Source organism: Thalia democratica, chromosome 8 (assembly GCF_965202585.1).
Source record: "Thalia democratica chromosome 8, ktThaDemo2.hap1.1, whole genome shotgun sequence".
In the NCBI taxonomy this organism is placed as follows: Eukaryota; Metazoa; Chordata; class Thaliacea; order Salpida; family Salpidae; genus Thalia; species Thalia democratica.
In genome coordinates this window covers 7,464,630-7,481,100 of record NC_139172.1, presented here as the reverse complement: position 1 = coordinate 7,481,100, position 16,471 = coordinate 7,464,630, and the positions used below count along the sequence as shown (strand labels likewise).

At 28.5% G+C, this 16,471-nt stretch overlaps 2 protein-coding genes across 2 annotated transcripts; one reads left to right on the top strand and one right to left on the bottom strand.

Annotated features, from left to right (window-relative positions):
- The first annotated feature begins 2,222 nt into the window (after window positions 1-2,222).
- LOC145841973 (tyrosine-protein phosphatase non-receptor type 1-like) lies at window positions 2,223-3,726 on the top strand. The gene has a single exon (XM_082949293.1). It carries the CDS (start codon window positions 2,224-2,226, stop codon window positions 3,436-3,438), a length of 1,215 nt encoding a protein of 404 aa, XP_082805419.1. The 5' UTR covers window position 2,223; the 3' UTR covers window positions 3,439-3,726.
- Window positions 3,727-9,873: 6,147 nt separating this feature from the next.
- LOC145842076 (splicing factor 3A subunit 2-like) lies at window positions 9,874-16,202 on the bottom strand. Its single transcript, XM_082949450.1, has 5 exons — window positions 16,061-16,202; window positions 15,832-15,903; window positions 13,505-13,661; window positions 10,963-11,222; window positions 9,874-10,386 (listed from the first exon to the last, which is right to left on the bottom strand). The coding sequence occupies exons 1-5, from the start codon at window positions 16,184-16,186 to the stop codon at window positions 10,048-10,050; spliced, it is 954 nt and encodes a 317-aa protein (XP_082805576.1). The 5' UTR covers window positions 16,187-16,202; the 3' UTR covers window positions 9,874-10,047.
- Window positions 16,203-16,471: the final 269 nt, after the last annotated feature.

The following is a 16,471-nucleotide window of genomic DNA, read 5'->3' as shown; positions in this document are numbered from 1 at the left end:
TTTTATATTTTTAAATTTAATTTACACTTCAAAATATTGAATCTTCAAAAATACTTAAGTAAACATCAAATGTAGAAGCGTATATCACGATTGCCAAAAAACCAATTTAGGAAAAAAAAAACTAGAAATACCTGGGATTTTAGGAACTTTTACAAATTAAATATAAAATTTTTGATTATATACAAAAATATATTAAATACACTGTTCAAAATATAGGTTTAATCGTTTGCTAACAAAAGATCACAGTGAAGTAACTTCACTGGAATATAAATAAAAACAAATTGTACAGCAATCTTCCTTTATTGTACCAACATATGTTTTCTTTCCATTAACAACCCAGTTGAAGTGTGTTATTTGTCACACAGAAACATATGTTGGTACAATAAAAGAAGATTACTGTACAATTTGTTTTTATTTATATTATATACATTAATTTTTTGTATCATATATAATTTATTTATTGTAGACACATTAAAAAAGCATTTCAGTATGTTTTTAATATTTTTAAACTATTCAAGACAGTTTTTACCTGAAGTTTAATTTTATTCTCTAACTTTTAAAAAAGCTGAAAGAAATTCAGAAAAACTTATGAAGTTTTTTTAAAAATCCTTGGGGGGCCAGAGTCAAATTTTTTTCTGTTAATGATTTGAAAAAGACTCAAAATGACTCTGGATAGCTTTTAATCACTCAAGATAGTTTCTTTGACTCAAAGTGTAGCAATTCTGTAAAAAGCAACTTATAAATAAGTTTTAAATTTTAATAAGAAGATCAATATGAGAAAAATTGCTTTAACCCCTATTTCATTAACAAACAAAGAGTTGCCACTCTTTAAGTTAAAAAACTGCCCAAGTTGTCCTGAGTTTTTTTCAAATCATTAACAAAAAAATGCCTCTGGCCTCTCATGATCATATTGCATCTTAATAGTTAAAGAAAGGTTGTATGAGTATGCTTCTTCATTAGGTGTTCACTAAGAGAAAAACAGTTTTTGAAGATTAGGCATCATAAGTCCATACTCATTTTTTTTTACTGAAAAAAAGTTTGAAAATAAGTTTAATATTCAACTTTGTCAATGAAATAAGATGTAAAAAACAATATAATTTTACTAAACTATTTAAATACTAAAATTATAAAAAGTATATTAAAACTTTTTAATGCATAGTTAAACTGTTATGACTCTAAACGGTTTCTCTTTAAAATAAACTTAAATCATGGTAAATATGAATTTTAGATTTATAACAAAAACTTCTATAGTATTTCTAAAAATAGTGAAGAGCTAACAGCAAGGCAAAAAAAATTTAGATAAGAATCTAAAAATCAATAAAATCATGTTCTTGAACAAAATTGGGTATATAAAATTACAAAATATTGAAGTTTTATCAACTAAATCTCATTATAGATCCAGAAAAAAATATGTCCTGATATTATTCAAAACTGCCCTGAGCAGGGTTGCCACAAAGTCAGAAAAAACAGGAAAAAAAGATGAAATCTGAAAAAATCATTGTTTTCAAAAAAAATCAGGAAATTTCAGGAAGTTTGATATTATATAACAATCATTTTGTTAAGAAAGTTCATCATCACTAAAAACTATGCTTTGCTAACTTTATTATTTTTTTTTTTGCAATCCATCTTTTGTTTCAGGGTCTAATTGAGTTTTTGGAATAATTAAAAATGTTTTATTATTTTTGTTTATTTTATAAGTCATTTGTTAAGTATTTTTGAATCAATTTTAATAAACAATTAGACTTAGAAAAGTCAGGAATTTTTTTCAGCTTGATATGTGGCAACCCTGTCTGAGTCATCCTGAATTAAAAACAAATCAAAATATCCTGAATAACCCTGAATCATCCTGAGATTTTATAGAATTTCAAAATATCCTTAGTTTCCTTCAAGGTGTGGTAACCCTGCAAACATAATTGCTAACTGAAAGCCTAGTTTAAAGCCCATCTAGAAATGTTTGTTATAAATTAATATAACTTTATTTGTTTTGCATTAGTTTTTTATTAGCAATAACGTAATGATTCAGCTCTGGCACATGGGCACCTAATGTTTGCATCTTATCTAACTTTTTGCAATAAATGTTTTTAGTGTAGAAAGAGTTTCAAGCTTGATAAATATTTTGCACATACAATTGATTTTTATATAAGCAAAACTTTTAAAATTTGGGCAAGTTTAAAACATAACAGTTTTTTTCAACAAATGTTAATTATTTTTTCAGATATAAAAATGACATCAGTTTTGCAGCAGTTTGAGCAAATAGAAAATGACGGCAGCTGGTTGCGCCAGTTCAAAATGATAGTGAGCCTGGCAAGTCAGTATGATTACGATTGCACAGTTTCTCAGAAGCAGGTCAACATTGAAAGGAACAGATACGCCGATGTTGCGCCCTTTGACCACTGCAGGGTGAAGTTGAAGTCGGGGGACAATGATTACATCAACGCTTCTTTTCTTGACATGGAGCCAAGGCAGTACATCTTGTCTCAGGGCCCGCTTGACAGCACCTCCTGCCACTTCTGGCAAATGGTGTGGGAGCAGAACTCGAAAGCGGTGGTCATGTTGAACAAAGTCATTGAAAAGGGCCACATCAAATGCAGCAAGTACTGGCCTGGTGATGAAGACCATGTCATGGTTTTTCACTCAGTTGACCTGAAGGTAACTTTTCTGAAAGAGGAATCAAACAACTGTTACGTTGTCAGGCATTTAAAGCTTTCAAAAATATCTGATGACACTGACTATCGAGTAGTTTTACAGTTTCATTTCACCGCTTGGCCTGATTTTGGAGTGCCAAGATGCCCGGATGCCTTTCTGGACTTCCTGGTCACCGTTCAAGAAAGTGGCCTGTTGAACAGCAAAACTGACTGCAGTGTTGGACCAGCGGTTGTACACTGTAGTGCTGGGATTGGGCGTACGGGCACGTTTGTGCTGGTGGACATCTGCTCTCAGTACCTTCAGAAAAACGGTGATGTTGACGTGTGCGAGCAATTGCTGGAAATGAGAAAGTTCAGGATGGGGTTGATACAGACTCCAGAGCAGCTGAGGTTTAGTTTCAGCGCCATATGCCAGTATCAAGACTACTACCGAGACAACTGCTCACAAAATTCCATTAAACCTTCGGCAAAAATTCAGTCAGAAGCGGGGGAGCAGCACTCGGCAAACAAAAGAGCGCTGCAAGACGAGCTGGTGGTCATGGACCCAAAAAAACCAAAAGTAAAAATTGAACTGCCCACCAAAAACAAGCTCAAGTCCAAAGACAACGATAGCCCGCCAAAGAAGAGGACGAAGATGCGGGAGAGAGAAGAGGAGATGAGAAAGAAGATCGAAGAGGTGCGGGAGAAGATGAAGGAGAGCAAAAACCCGTCGTTTCCATGGAAATACTACCTTGTCAACGGGGTTGTTGTCAGCATACTGGTTGGAATCGCAGTGAGGTACTGGCTGCGATGAAAACAATGTGCTACAAACTTGTTACTAATGAAGGTTTTTTATGTATATTCGGCCTAACATTTTTTAATACTTTTTTTTACATTCAAAATAAGTTTTAACTGAGATTTTGTTTTTGTTGTTACATATAGAAAAGCAGTGTTTAAATTATGCACAGAAAAACACTACAAGCTGATTTAATTTATTTCTTTACTATCTGTTAAGTCTTTATACTACTACGTTTCTAGATAATAATTGTGCTAATGTTAACTACTGTTTATTTTCATTATGAATAAATTTTCATTAACTGTTTTATAATTCGTTGATTATATATGTTTAAGTATTATTTTGGATTTAATTGAATTGCTTCTTTGTGGTGTAAATTACAAACAAAGTTATAAATAGTTATAAATTTGGGTTTATTTTCAATGAATAACATGTTTTGTGGTATAGGCAAACTAGTTAGTAGTGCATAGGTTTTTAGTTAAATGTTTTAGAACAAGTAAATAGTTACAAAACCAATTAAATATTAGTCATTTTTGCTTGTACGACAAACTAAATAATTTGATCATGCATTAGTTAATTAAAATTAATATGATCAATGTTTATGTTTTATGATTTAGTTAATAATAGTTAGTGAATAGAGATAAGATTATTAATAATGATCAATTTCAAGAAATTAATATCATTTGATTTGTAAAGAAAAAAAAGATGAACAAAACTGAAATTTTACTTAGTAGTTTTATTTTTGTTGTTTGTAGTTGAGACCTGAATTAAAAATATTGTGAAAATTAAAAAGTGAAAATAACAATTGCTAAAAATTAAAACACGAACATTTTTATTACATTTAACAAATGTAAAGGTACATTACTTAAAAAAGTATGCAGGGGTTTTTAAAAATAGTAATATTTTATGTGTGACTTTTGATTTAGATCTATTACTAAACATTTTATCTATGAGATATATTATTCTTAGTAACTAGAAAAGAGCTTGATATTAATTGTGAAAGTCATAGTTGTAAATTTATTACAAATTTTTGTGAGGTCGCTTTAAACTATCTCAAAGTATTTTAATTACTTGTGAATTTCCCTTAATTTAATTGCATTTAAAATTTTTGAACTATTTTAGTATGTAAGTAAACAATTTTAAAATTCTTTCAACAAGTTTTTTATATATAGTAACATTATAATGATGACAAGTTTTTTATAATTTAAAAGTCACCATACATTAGGATTCTTAATTATGTTAAAATAAAAATATTTGTGAACTACTATATATAAACCAAATTATTTTTACTATACATTTTAAACAAGATTAGTTTAGTAGTATCGCTGTGTAGTGTGTGTGAAACAATTTGAGAAAGTTTTGGTTAGTTACAAAAATTGCTTTTTTTATACAAATGAACTTTTACAAATTTTACACATAATTTATAAGCATGAGTGCCTGAACTTGCTTTGAATGCGTTAATTATTTCAAACTTGAAAACCAAACGCGGGCCAAAATTTTTACTTGGCGGGAAAAAATTTGCCGAGGTAATCACCAGTTTTTTCTAAAGATCTTGCGGTATGTATTATAATATTCTACTTCTTATATGTGAACTAAAATCAAAAAATTGCGTCAAACATATTAAATAGTTATTTCTTTACGTTAGTTTTCTTTTCATGATTATTTAAACATATTACCTTATATAAACATAAGAGCTTAGTTTTTTGTGACTTGGGGATAAGATCTATGAAAGTATTTATCGAAGTATTAGACCTTAAAATCGGCAAATGCGGCCCTCAAAGTCAAAATCTGCGGTCCATGTGCTACATTTCAGCCAAAGGTATACATTTTAAAAACAATATAAATTACAATTTTTGTAATAAAAACATACAATTGGGCTCTTAAATAAATAAATACTCTTTGTTAGTGCTCTAATATTGCTTAATTTATCATATTTTTGATCATAAATAATAATTTTCTACCGATTACTAGATTTTTTTAAACAAATGCTGCCCCCAATCGATTTTTTCTTAATATGGCGGCCCGCGATCAATTTTTATTAGGATAGACGGTGTAGACAGTATGTAATTATAGAAAAGCTCATTTTTCATCGGTATTTAGCGTAAGGAACCGTGGAAAGATGTCTTAGCGTATTTTATTTCTGTTCAAGTCATGAATGCGATAAATTGTGTATAGCTGTTTATTTCTCAACTAAATTAAATTTTTACATAGATACTAGTTTATAGGGGTAGCTGTCAAAATTTCTGGATGTGACAAAATTACATGAGGGCAAAAGATTGCACGAAAACATTTTTGCACGAGTTGAATTTTTCTTTCATTGTTACCCCTTACCCTCGGTCGGTAACTTTTAAATTTTTTACTAATACTGTTACACCTTTTTTGTTAATGTATTTTTTAGTTATTTTTTCTGTTTTTTTTTTACTATGTGCAAAAGTATCTTCGTGCAGTTTAGACCCGTTCCCAGTTTATAGATATATTCTTTCTAAACCCGATCAGCAATATAGTATTCTAAAAGCATTTATGTAATTCTTTGATAGATATATTAAGTATAGTTTATAAGTTGGGTTTTATTTGTTTAATATCGTATCTAAGTCTTTTAATTTTAGTCAATTGACAGGTATACAAGATGCTGTAGCACCGTTTAAAAATACTTTTAATTATAAAAACTAAAAAAGTACTATGTACATTAGAAAATAATTAATTTACACAAGTACCTGAAAATTTATCAAGTGTTTAAGAAAAGGCATAAATTTAAAGCGAATTTTCTGTTTAAATTGTCAATAAATAACAAAAAGCGTTTTTTGAAGTAAAATAAAATTTTAATTAATCTTTAATAAAGCATAAGTATTTAATTACAAAAAATTCTTTACAATATATACCATGTATACTCATAACATTTTTTTCTTTTTAGTCGGAGCCTGATGAATCAATATTCTATTAAAAATATTACACAGGGATTTACAGACTTAAACAAGCATCACAATGATCTTAAGTTGATATTAAGACCAATTTAAATATGTTAAGATTAATCCTAAAATTATATTTCAAAAAATAGTTATTTCAAGTTTGCCATATAGTTTACAATAAAGATATATTTAAATCACAAGCTTAACAAAATGGTGTCGTTTTCACATATTGAAAGATAACAATAATATACATTGGCATATTTACGATGCAATGGTACGATACAAAAGTAATTTTTATAACAATTATTTTTTTTTTAATTGTTTTGGTTTCAGAACTTAAAACCTTCAACAAAATCTAGATTTCTCTGATGTAAAAAAATATAGTTGTGTACTAACTACTAATCTATAAACATAAATTGTAGCTTAGTAAGTCCTGAAGATGACCTTAAATGGTATTTAAGTGGTGTACGACTCGATAACCAAAAGGTTTTTCGTTCACCAGGTCCTAGGACCAAATATCTTGAGCGCTCTTTATTTTGTCGTTCAATAAACAATTTATTGGTACAATTTAAAACTTGTTTATAGGTATTTTAACAAAAAAAAAAGTTTGTGCCACTTCTACAAAGATCAGTAAATATTTTTCAAGCAGAACTATTTTTTAGTTTATACAGAATGTTTAAAACAAACATAGTTTTTATGTAAATTTTTTGATCGAAAATTGATCCCTTACATCTTACATGCTATTTTAAGTTTTGTAAAGCTGTAAATACCTTTAATTGAAAAATAAAGTAAGACTCTTTATGACTTAAGGTCTTTTATAAAAATACTTAAGTAAAGCTGTCAAGTATATAATTATAATACATTTTAACACAAAGTGACATTATAGAAAAGAGAGCGTCACTCAGCATAGGAATTTTTAAGCAAGGAATATCACTTTTGCACGTAGCTTTTTTAAGTAAAATCAGTACTTTTTATTGATGTGTTTATTAAAAAAACATATGAATTAATAATCTACAATAGTCTATAGTTTTTCTTTTATAAAAACATAAATATACCTTTATACATACCTACTTTAACTTATATTCTTTCCTTACAGTATTTATTATTTTACAGAGATCAATTAAAGAGTGTCAACCCGTTATCACAAAAAAAACATGTGTTAGTGTAATAAAGAATACTGTTTAATTTGTTATATATTTCAGTAAACTTGTATCGCTAGGATCTTTATTAGCCAACGCTTAATTTTGTATGTTGAATAGTTACTTTTTAGTAAACAAATCTAATAAAAATTAAATTATACTGAAACTAGTGTTTAAAATCAAATCAGTTAACATCCTACTGAGCACATGTAAGTGTGAATTGAAGAACACTAACCAAAACTATTCATTTAGAATAAAGATAATTAAGTAATATGAAAGTTATAAAACAAAGCTCGGCGTCGTCTTTTTGGGTTGCTGCATATTAACATTGTAAAATTAAAAAATCCCTCAGTTTTGAGTATTTAAATTAAAATCATAAAGTAATATAAAGAATTAGGCTAACTTAATGTAAAAGAAAATTTCAAAATATTAGTTTCAATACATCTTAATTCGGAAATAGATATTCTTAAAAAATATATTTGCTACGTATGTAATATAAATATGTACTTAAAAGTAAAAAAATATTTTTGGATACTTGCGATATCTAACTGGTTTTAAGTATTTTATATTTTTGCTTAGTATTCATGTTATGAAAGTAAAAGCTTTATTTATAAGTTTATTCATTTTGTTTTTTAGTAAAACCCTATTTAAATTTAATTGAAATATTTCATTTTTCGCAATCGACAAGAAATATAAATAAAAATGTTCTTTTCTTTAAGAAAATAGGAAAAGTTAAGTATCCCTTATGAAAGGTGCAAAAACAGTTAAAAAGAAACTATTAGACTAAAGTCAAAATTTTCCTTCATTTTTAAGCGAATGTATACCATGTTTTTCATTATGTGTATAGAATTCTAAGATTATGTAGAAAACCTTTTTTTTTTGTAGTACATATTTTATTTTCAGTTAACTTTATAACTTTTTCCATATTTCTATCTTTTATGTTTTCGAATTATGTCAAGTAAAATTGTATCAATTTATGCTAAGAACACTTCCTAAAATTTTTAGGTTAGTAGCTTAAGTAGTAAAAAAGGAGATAAGTTTTTGTGTTTTTTTTTTTTTTATTTATTGTTTTGCTTTCCCCTCCAATAAAAGATCTATGGTAGTCTCTTACTTTGACTGGTCTTATCTATAAGGTTGATTTGAATTTTTTTAATCAGTTAAATGAATTTATTGCGTAATTAAAGAATTACAAAATAACCTAAATTTCTGTCAGATCAGCTGATTTTACCGTTTTTCATATTAAGAATTATATTTGTGAGACTTAAGGGTGAAATTCCAAGAGTTCAAATTTTTTTTGAAAAAAGGCCAAGTTTTAAAGCAAAAAAAAACATTCCATTAAAAATCTATTTTTTCTACCAATAAATCAAAAAAACCTGTGATATCGCTACTGTAGGATATTTTTATGAAAATGCCAGAAAATGTGTCCTGAAAATCTGAGATCGATTGTTTAAAAATGGGAGATAAATTTTTGGTAGTTATTGATTTCCGAGAAACTTTAAAAACGTGGCCCATGAAAAAATATTTGTATAAGTGACAACATCTCAAAAACTAATATACTTTTTTTATTTAACTGACCTTTTGAGCTTTCATGTAATCGTCAATATTAAGTTTAATTAAAAATGACATTAAGTATGATTAAAATTAGTGATCTACCGGATCCATAAAACTTATATCCAGGCGGAACCAAAAATTTGGATCCAGCCGGATTCTACGAATTTCTCAATTTTTTTTTGATATATCTAGTTTCAAACAGTGTAAGTTTCAAATTTTTACTTAGCCAGTATTTATTTCGGCCATCGTCAACAAGTTGAGATGTTTTATGCCGTCGAATATAAACAATGAACTTCACCGCACGATCACCAACAACAGCATCCGAGACAATCCTACGACCGGTTTCGTCCTAATTAGGACTCATCAGGCAGGAATGGTCGCGAGAAACCGCTGTTGTGATCTAACCAAGCGGGCTTTAGTACGAAGCACTGAAGCGACCGTTTGTGGGTTAAGTCCAAAAAATTGACGCAGGCAAATCTTCACAGCCCAACGTCTTAGACATTGTCAGCTTAATGTGAGATTTTACTCTCCACGCTCGTTTTATCAGTTTAAGCCAGTATTTATTTCAGCCGTCATCAACAAAGTTGAGATGCTGTTGTTGTTGATCGTGCGGTGAAGTTCATTCTTTATTATATATAAATTTTTACTTACAATTTTTCAAAGCAGGTGCAGACCTCTGGAAAGCTAAAATAAATATTTTTTATCAGTAATCTAATGGACCTGAATATTTTTCAAATTAGAATCCGGCCGGATTCGGTTGATCATTTGGATCTAGTAGAGTAGACCACTTAAAAGAGAAGTTAAAATGTTTTTCAAAAATAAAAAAATACTATAAGACTAAAATCATAATTTAGGAAATGTTAGTTTATTAGAAACTTTTTACAAACAAGATATAAAATAAATTTACATATACATAATAAAAAATTTACATGAAAAAATTCACTAAATACTAGTATTTAAACAAAAAAGACCGAAACTTAAATCCATTTAACATGTTAGGAGAAACTATTCACAATTTTTTTTCTCCCCACTCAGAAGTTGGATGGGGGCGGGGGAGCCGGGAAACCACCCTGTGGCGGGGGTGGGGCGCCCATCATGGGAGGGGGAGGAGGGCCTCCGAAACCCCCGAAACTTCCGCCCATCTGGGGCGGTCTCATCATGGGGGGCGGCGGGGGCATCCCCTGCATCGGAGGTCGCGGCGGCGGAAAGTGGGGCGGCCTGTTTTGAAATTGGGGCGCCACTCCCGGCGGCAACGGGTCGTTGTCGTCATGCTGCTGGGGCTGGTTGCTTGGCAACTGGGGGAAGCTGGCTTGGGTGGAATGCATGGGTGGGGGTCGCTGCTCCACTTTGAAGTGGAACTGCAGGAAAAACTGTGGAAAAAAAAATTGACGTTTTGTTTCAATATTACTTGGTTTAAATATAAGTTGTATTCTTTTATTACCCTGAAAAAGTTAATCTCAAATTAAAAGAAATACAGAAAAACAATATATTAAAAATTTACCAAAAAAAAAGGTTGAGGTCACAAAGTAATTTAATTAGCACAAACTGATTGATAGATTTAAATTAATACAAATTTATAAAAGTTATTACTTTGTTATACCCGTCGAAAGTATTTAAATTTTATTTAGAACAACTACGCTAACTACAATTGTAAAATCGCTCTTAGTTTACTAGGAGCCTTATTGCTAATTAAACTTTTATTTTAAAGAAAAGTTAATATTCAAGTAATTTTTAACTAAAAAAGTATCGTAAGTATCTATACCTGAGTTTTTAACAAGTCTAAAAAAATTTTAATTGCTTTCCGTGATCTATTTAAATCTAAAGTTTTATATGTGATGTAAATCTTACAACAAAAACTTACAATTTCAATTTAAAACATTGGACAACAAACATCCTACTTGATAGTCTCATAGCAACTTCATAAAAAATATTCAACGTTCAACTACCTGTTTGGTCTGCGGGTTCCAGTAAGTCCAGAACTTTCCCTTGTCCTTGTCAATTTCCCTGCTGGGCACCTTGAACGAGATGGTCTCGTAAGGTTCCGCTGCGAACAAGAGGTACTGCCACTTTCGGTCCGGGGGTTCCACCCGCTGCTCGTACGCCGACATGAACCTGTGCCTGGGAGTGGTCCCGTCCACTATCTCCGGGTAATCCACTTGAAACAACAGGGACTGCTGCTTCGTCTCCGCCACCCGCTGCTTCGTCACTGTGACATTTTATTTCAAGTATTTCGTTACACTCTTGAAAAATAAGATTTTTTTTTATGTGAAAAATACTCATGTTGATAAAAATTAAAGATGTTACAGACTTTTTCTAATGGTTTTCTAATAATTTAAAAACTTGTTTAAAATGTTTAAAAATTTTAAACTTTTCAAAATTTTTTAATTGATTTATACTTATGTGTAAGCATATTTTCAATAAATGTTGACTATTTTTTGCAATTATGATTTTTTTTATAATAAGTTGGGACAATTTGGCTTTTTAGTCTATTTTGAATCAATGTGTGTAACTTTATTTTAATCAATTTGGTACGCATGAAATCAGTGGTTGAAATAATAAAATTTAGATTTTCGAGTACTTGGAGCTTTTTTTAATTCAAAACAAATTACGGTGGCAAAATGTTTTTATGGAAATTTGGTTGGTTTTCTGGAATCTTTTAGTCTACAAATTAATAGTACTATTTTAAACTTAAAATTTCCAGGTGGTTTGAGAAGCTATAAATATTTTGAATGGATATTGTACTGCACTTTAAAGTGTTGTTTGTTTTTCAATTTCAAGAAATTTGTAATTTTTGGTGACCCTAATAAACAAAGAGTCGTTTTTGCACGAAGTATCACTTTCAAAATTTTATCTATATTGTCATAAACAGTTGCCATAATCTAAGATTTTTTTATATACAGCCATTGTAAATGCTATGGGTTTATACACTTGGATGGTCAAGCTCCTAAAATGACAAAAGAAAATGAGTAAGTTTTAAAAACAACTTAGTCAGCTTATCAAAGCTTCGTTTTTAATGGTTCTGCTTTTCAAAACAAGCTTCATTGCAAGCAATTAAGTCATAGCTGAACATGTGTATAGTACAATTTGTTTTTATACTATTATAGGTAATAGGTTAAAAAAGAGAATGAATTTAAATATGAAAAGATATTTGATAATGATACCCAATACTAACATGATTAAGAAAAATGTACTTTCTTTACAAATTTTAAAGGAATCAACCTAACGTTAATAGAATTAATAAAATTTATATTCACTATTATTTTTCACCCTTAAAATATAACTAAACTGACTTCGGTATTTTAATTCTTTTGTAAGTATTTATCAAATATACTGTTAACGAACTCAATTCAACATTAAGGTAAAAATATTTTATATGCAGCCTCTATGTATCCAATCTTAGGAAATAGAAGAATGCAACACAGATTAACTACTGTAGTATGCTACGTAAATAAAGTTTTTACAAAAATCTAAAGATAATGGATTGCACTTTATTTAGTTCGAAGTTTATTTGATAAAAAAATGTGATAAATTATCCTTAGCAAAGATTTAATTAATTTTTATTATTCCAAGATCATACCCGATTCTAAAGTAACATGCCAATGAATTCTGTTTTAAAAATAGCTGCTGCTAATAAAATAGTAGGAGAATTTATGCTATTGTTGATAAAGGAAACCAGTATCATATATTAATAGTGGTGAGCAGCTATATAATACTTGGGAACGGGTCTAAATTGCACAAAGATAAAATTGCACGAGGTTACTAAATTGCACGACGGAACTAAAATGCACGAGAAAAAAATTGCAACGAGGGAACAAAATTGCACGAGACGATTTTGCACCAAGGGTCAATTTTGCACGAGTTACATTTATGATCGAGAGTAAATAAAAATAAACAAATTTTTTTTTAATTAACCAAAAAAAAAACAAAAATAACTTACTGACCGATGGTAAGGGTTAGGGGTAACAGTTATAGTAAAAAAAAAATTAAAAAAATTTAAAATAAAAAAATCATAAAAAATAAAATAACTTACTAACTGAGGGTAAGGGTTGGGATACAAGTAATAATAAAAAAAGAAAAAGAAAATTAAAAAAAAAAACAACAAAATTAATAAAAAAATAAAATAAAAAATAGTCCGTGCAAAATTGTCTGCTCGTCCAAAAGTGTCTTCTTGCAATTTTATATTCGTGCAATTTTGTACCCTCGTGAAAATTAGACAGCTACCCATAATACTTACCTGTTTTACTTAAGCAGAAATTATACTTAAGGCACACAAGAACATGGATTACCTGCATCAGGAAGTATGTACAAATGGACAAGACAGTAATGAAATTTCACAAAGAAAATTGGATAAATCTTTTTTTTTTAATGTGTATGAACTATTGTTCATAATTTGAAATATTTAATAAACTATTAATGTTTAAATTAATATAAAGATTTTGCTACTTCTATTTCAATTATGTTGATGTCGATAATATAAGTAAAAGTAACCTTTGTAACCGGGTCTTCCAATTTTGACGAACTTTTTCACTTCAACAACCGGTTTGAGCGGCGCAGGTTGCACGGGCTGCTCTTGAGCGTCCCTAGCGGCTCGTTTCGCCAAATTCGACTGATGCTTCTTGCCTTGGGTGTGCGCCAAGTAGCTGCCCTAAAGTTTGTATTTTAATACTTAATGTTTAAAATAATTCACATAACTTATTTTATGATTGTGTCCAAATTTACTAATTTAAAACTTAAATTTCAAAATAAATAGTTTAAGCTGTATAGTTTCTTTTATAAGAGTTTTATATTTTTTACCGTTTATCCTCATTTAAATAACCTGAAAATGATCTTGTTTAAACTTGTGTAAGATCGTACATAAAATAAATCTGATTATTCAAACTAAATATTTTATCAAATAAAAATTTAAATGATTTGGTGGATTTGTGAAACTAAAGCTACAAAAATCTATAACAAAGTTTTAACTATGATGAAAATAACTAGTCCCTGTGACATAGATTAGTTTAAGTTTCTCTAAAAAGGTCGATATTTTAAAAGTTAAACCCATATGTTATCACCAAAAGTACTATAAAATATAAAAACATAATTCTACCATATTTTTGTAATTCAAGAAATTTTTTATGTAGATTATAAATACTTATAGATTAAGCTCCTTTTCAAAGTAAAAAAAATACAGTCTTAATTTATAAGCAAAAAAAAACGAGTAGCAGTATCCAAAAAATCTAGAGTTTTAGTCCAAAAAAAGTAAATGAAGTTTTAGTTTTTTTTGTTCAAAAAAAAGGAACAAAACTAAATATAAAGTTTAACTTATCGTTACAAAACCAGCTTTTAACAGTAAAATGACTTTAAGTTAAGAAAACTTATAAAAAATAGTAGAAGATAAAAAAAGTTTTATTAGTCATATTTCATACTAAGCAAAATTAGTAGCAACCCTGAACAATTAAATAGTAAAAAACAATTAGCTTATTTTCAGTTATACGTGACTTTTATTGCAAAATTTTCTCAATTTTTGATAAAAACTCTGCATACATTTAAAAATTCGGTTTGTAATTGTTTATAGTTTTCACAAGTTTGTTGTTACTTATATTTAAGTGTTCTTTCATAGTTTTATAACTTAGTATTTTAGTTAACATTATAATAATTTATACCTTAAGCAAGTTGTTATCATAAAGTTATACTTTTGTTTTTAAAAAAAAAATAAAACCTAGTTTTTTTATTGTTAAATAAAATCTTAGAGCTTGCTTTTTCACTTACAAGTAAATGTTTATAGTGAATACATATACCACTAAAAAGATTAATGAATTAGTTTTAAAAATCCAAAAAAATATATACAAATAATTAAAAAATATATAAAGGAATTAAATCTTTTAATAGCTAATAACATTATACTATTCTATTACTATGTTAATTTTTATATTTAATAAACTAGTTTAAAAAGACTTTAGGCAATTGATATTTATGAAACTGATCTCATATAATTAACGAAATAAGTCTAAAATAGTTTTGAATTATCATGATTCTTATTATAATGTTTAATTAACTAGTTTAAATAATTTATAGACGCCAGATACAAAATTATTAATAAAACAAGCTAATTTAAGGATCACACAGCAGCTAATGTTTTTAAATATACTTTTTGTAAAGACAACCTTGTTTCAAAAGTTTGCATGATCTGGGAACAAAAAACATTTTGTTTTTAAAAGGGTTGCCAATATTTTAGACATAAGCCAGCATGAGTGACTAAAACTAGCTGAGTTGTCCTCATTTTATTATAAGAACATTTAAAAAAATATATGAGCTAAAACTTGAAAATGTACAGTAAGCTTAAATAACTTAAGTAATAAAAAAATGGCAACAATTTTTTAATGCTCTAAATTCAAAAAAAAGTAGCCTGAAATTTAGAAAAAATGTCAAAATTAGCCTGAGGTTTGCCAAAATAAAACTTGGTTTATATAAAAATTTTAAACTAGCCTAAGTTATCCTGAGTGAGTGGCAAACTTGTTTTAAAAAGCTATAAAGATATTAAATCAACAAACCTAAAAATAATAATTATTATTAAAAAAAAAAATAAACTGACTCTTTTCAAAAACTATTTTTGTTGGTTATGTATTTTTTAATTCTAGTCTTAAATTAAACAATAGTACCAACTAAGTTTATACAAAGAGACAGTTTTTTTTTTTTTAAGATTTACTTAATCATACTTACTTTCAAATAATTTTAGTTAGAATAGTTAGGGTTAAGAGCCGTACTGGGTTGAATGTATTGGGACTAAAATGTTCTTAAAATTTATTAGAAATACATTCATAATAAAAACAAACCTCATTATTGTGAAGAGTGAGACAAAGCTTACATTCATATGTTCCAAGATGGTTTTTCATGAAATACGGATCCTGTTAAAATTTTTGAATATACTCATTGTAAATTTAATTTAAAAAAAACTATTAGTTTTTACATTCAAAAAAATTTATATCATTTAGATTAATATCATTGCTTTATACATTTGAAATATTTAAAACTAGTAAAGTTAAGTTAAAAGTTCAAACAAACCTTATTCAAATCAATGGTTTCAAGGGCCAACTGTCTGAGACGCTCTCTTCTGTCCCTGTTGGCATCAGAGGCAGATGCCACACCTCCAGTGCCTGTTTTACCTCCCGCTCTATGCTGGAAGTCCATGTTCTATTTACTATAAAAATCTGCAAAGTAATCATAAGTATTACAACATAGTTTTATTATTTTTAGAACTATTCTAGCAACCATTAATAAGGCCAACAAATTTATAAAAATTAGAAATATACACACTAAAACTTTATATTTAATTTGAGTTGAACATATTTCTGTTTTCAAAATATATTGGTCTTATCAAAAAAATAAATTAATTAAAAAAGTTTTGTGCTGTTTTAAACAGATTAAGGCCATAGGGGGGGGGGGGGGGTGTAGAAGCCATTTTTTGACCAAAAA

Coding starts and splice junctions, on each gene's coding strand:
- LOC145841973 (XM_082949293.1), top strand. CDS start 2,224: ATGACATCAGTTTTGCAGCAGTTTGAGCAAATAGAAAATGACGGCAGC.
- LOC145842076 (XM_082949450.1), bottom strand. CDS start 16,186: ATGGACTTCCAGCATAGAGCGGGAGGTAAAACAGGCACTGGAGGTGTG. Junction 11,223..13,504: donor TGGAAGACCCGGTTACAAAG/GTTACTTTTACT, acceptor AAAATGTCACAG/TGACGAAGCAGCGGGTGGCG. Junction 10,387..10,962: donor GGAACCCGCAGACCAAACAG/GTAGTTGAACGT, acceptor TTTTTTCCACAG/TTTTTCCTGCAGTTCCACTT.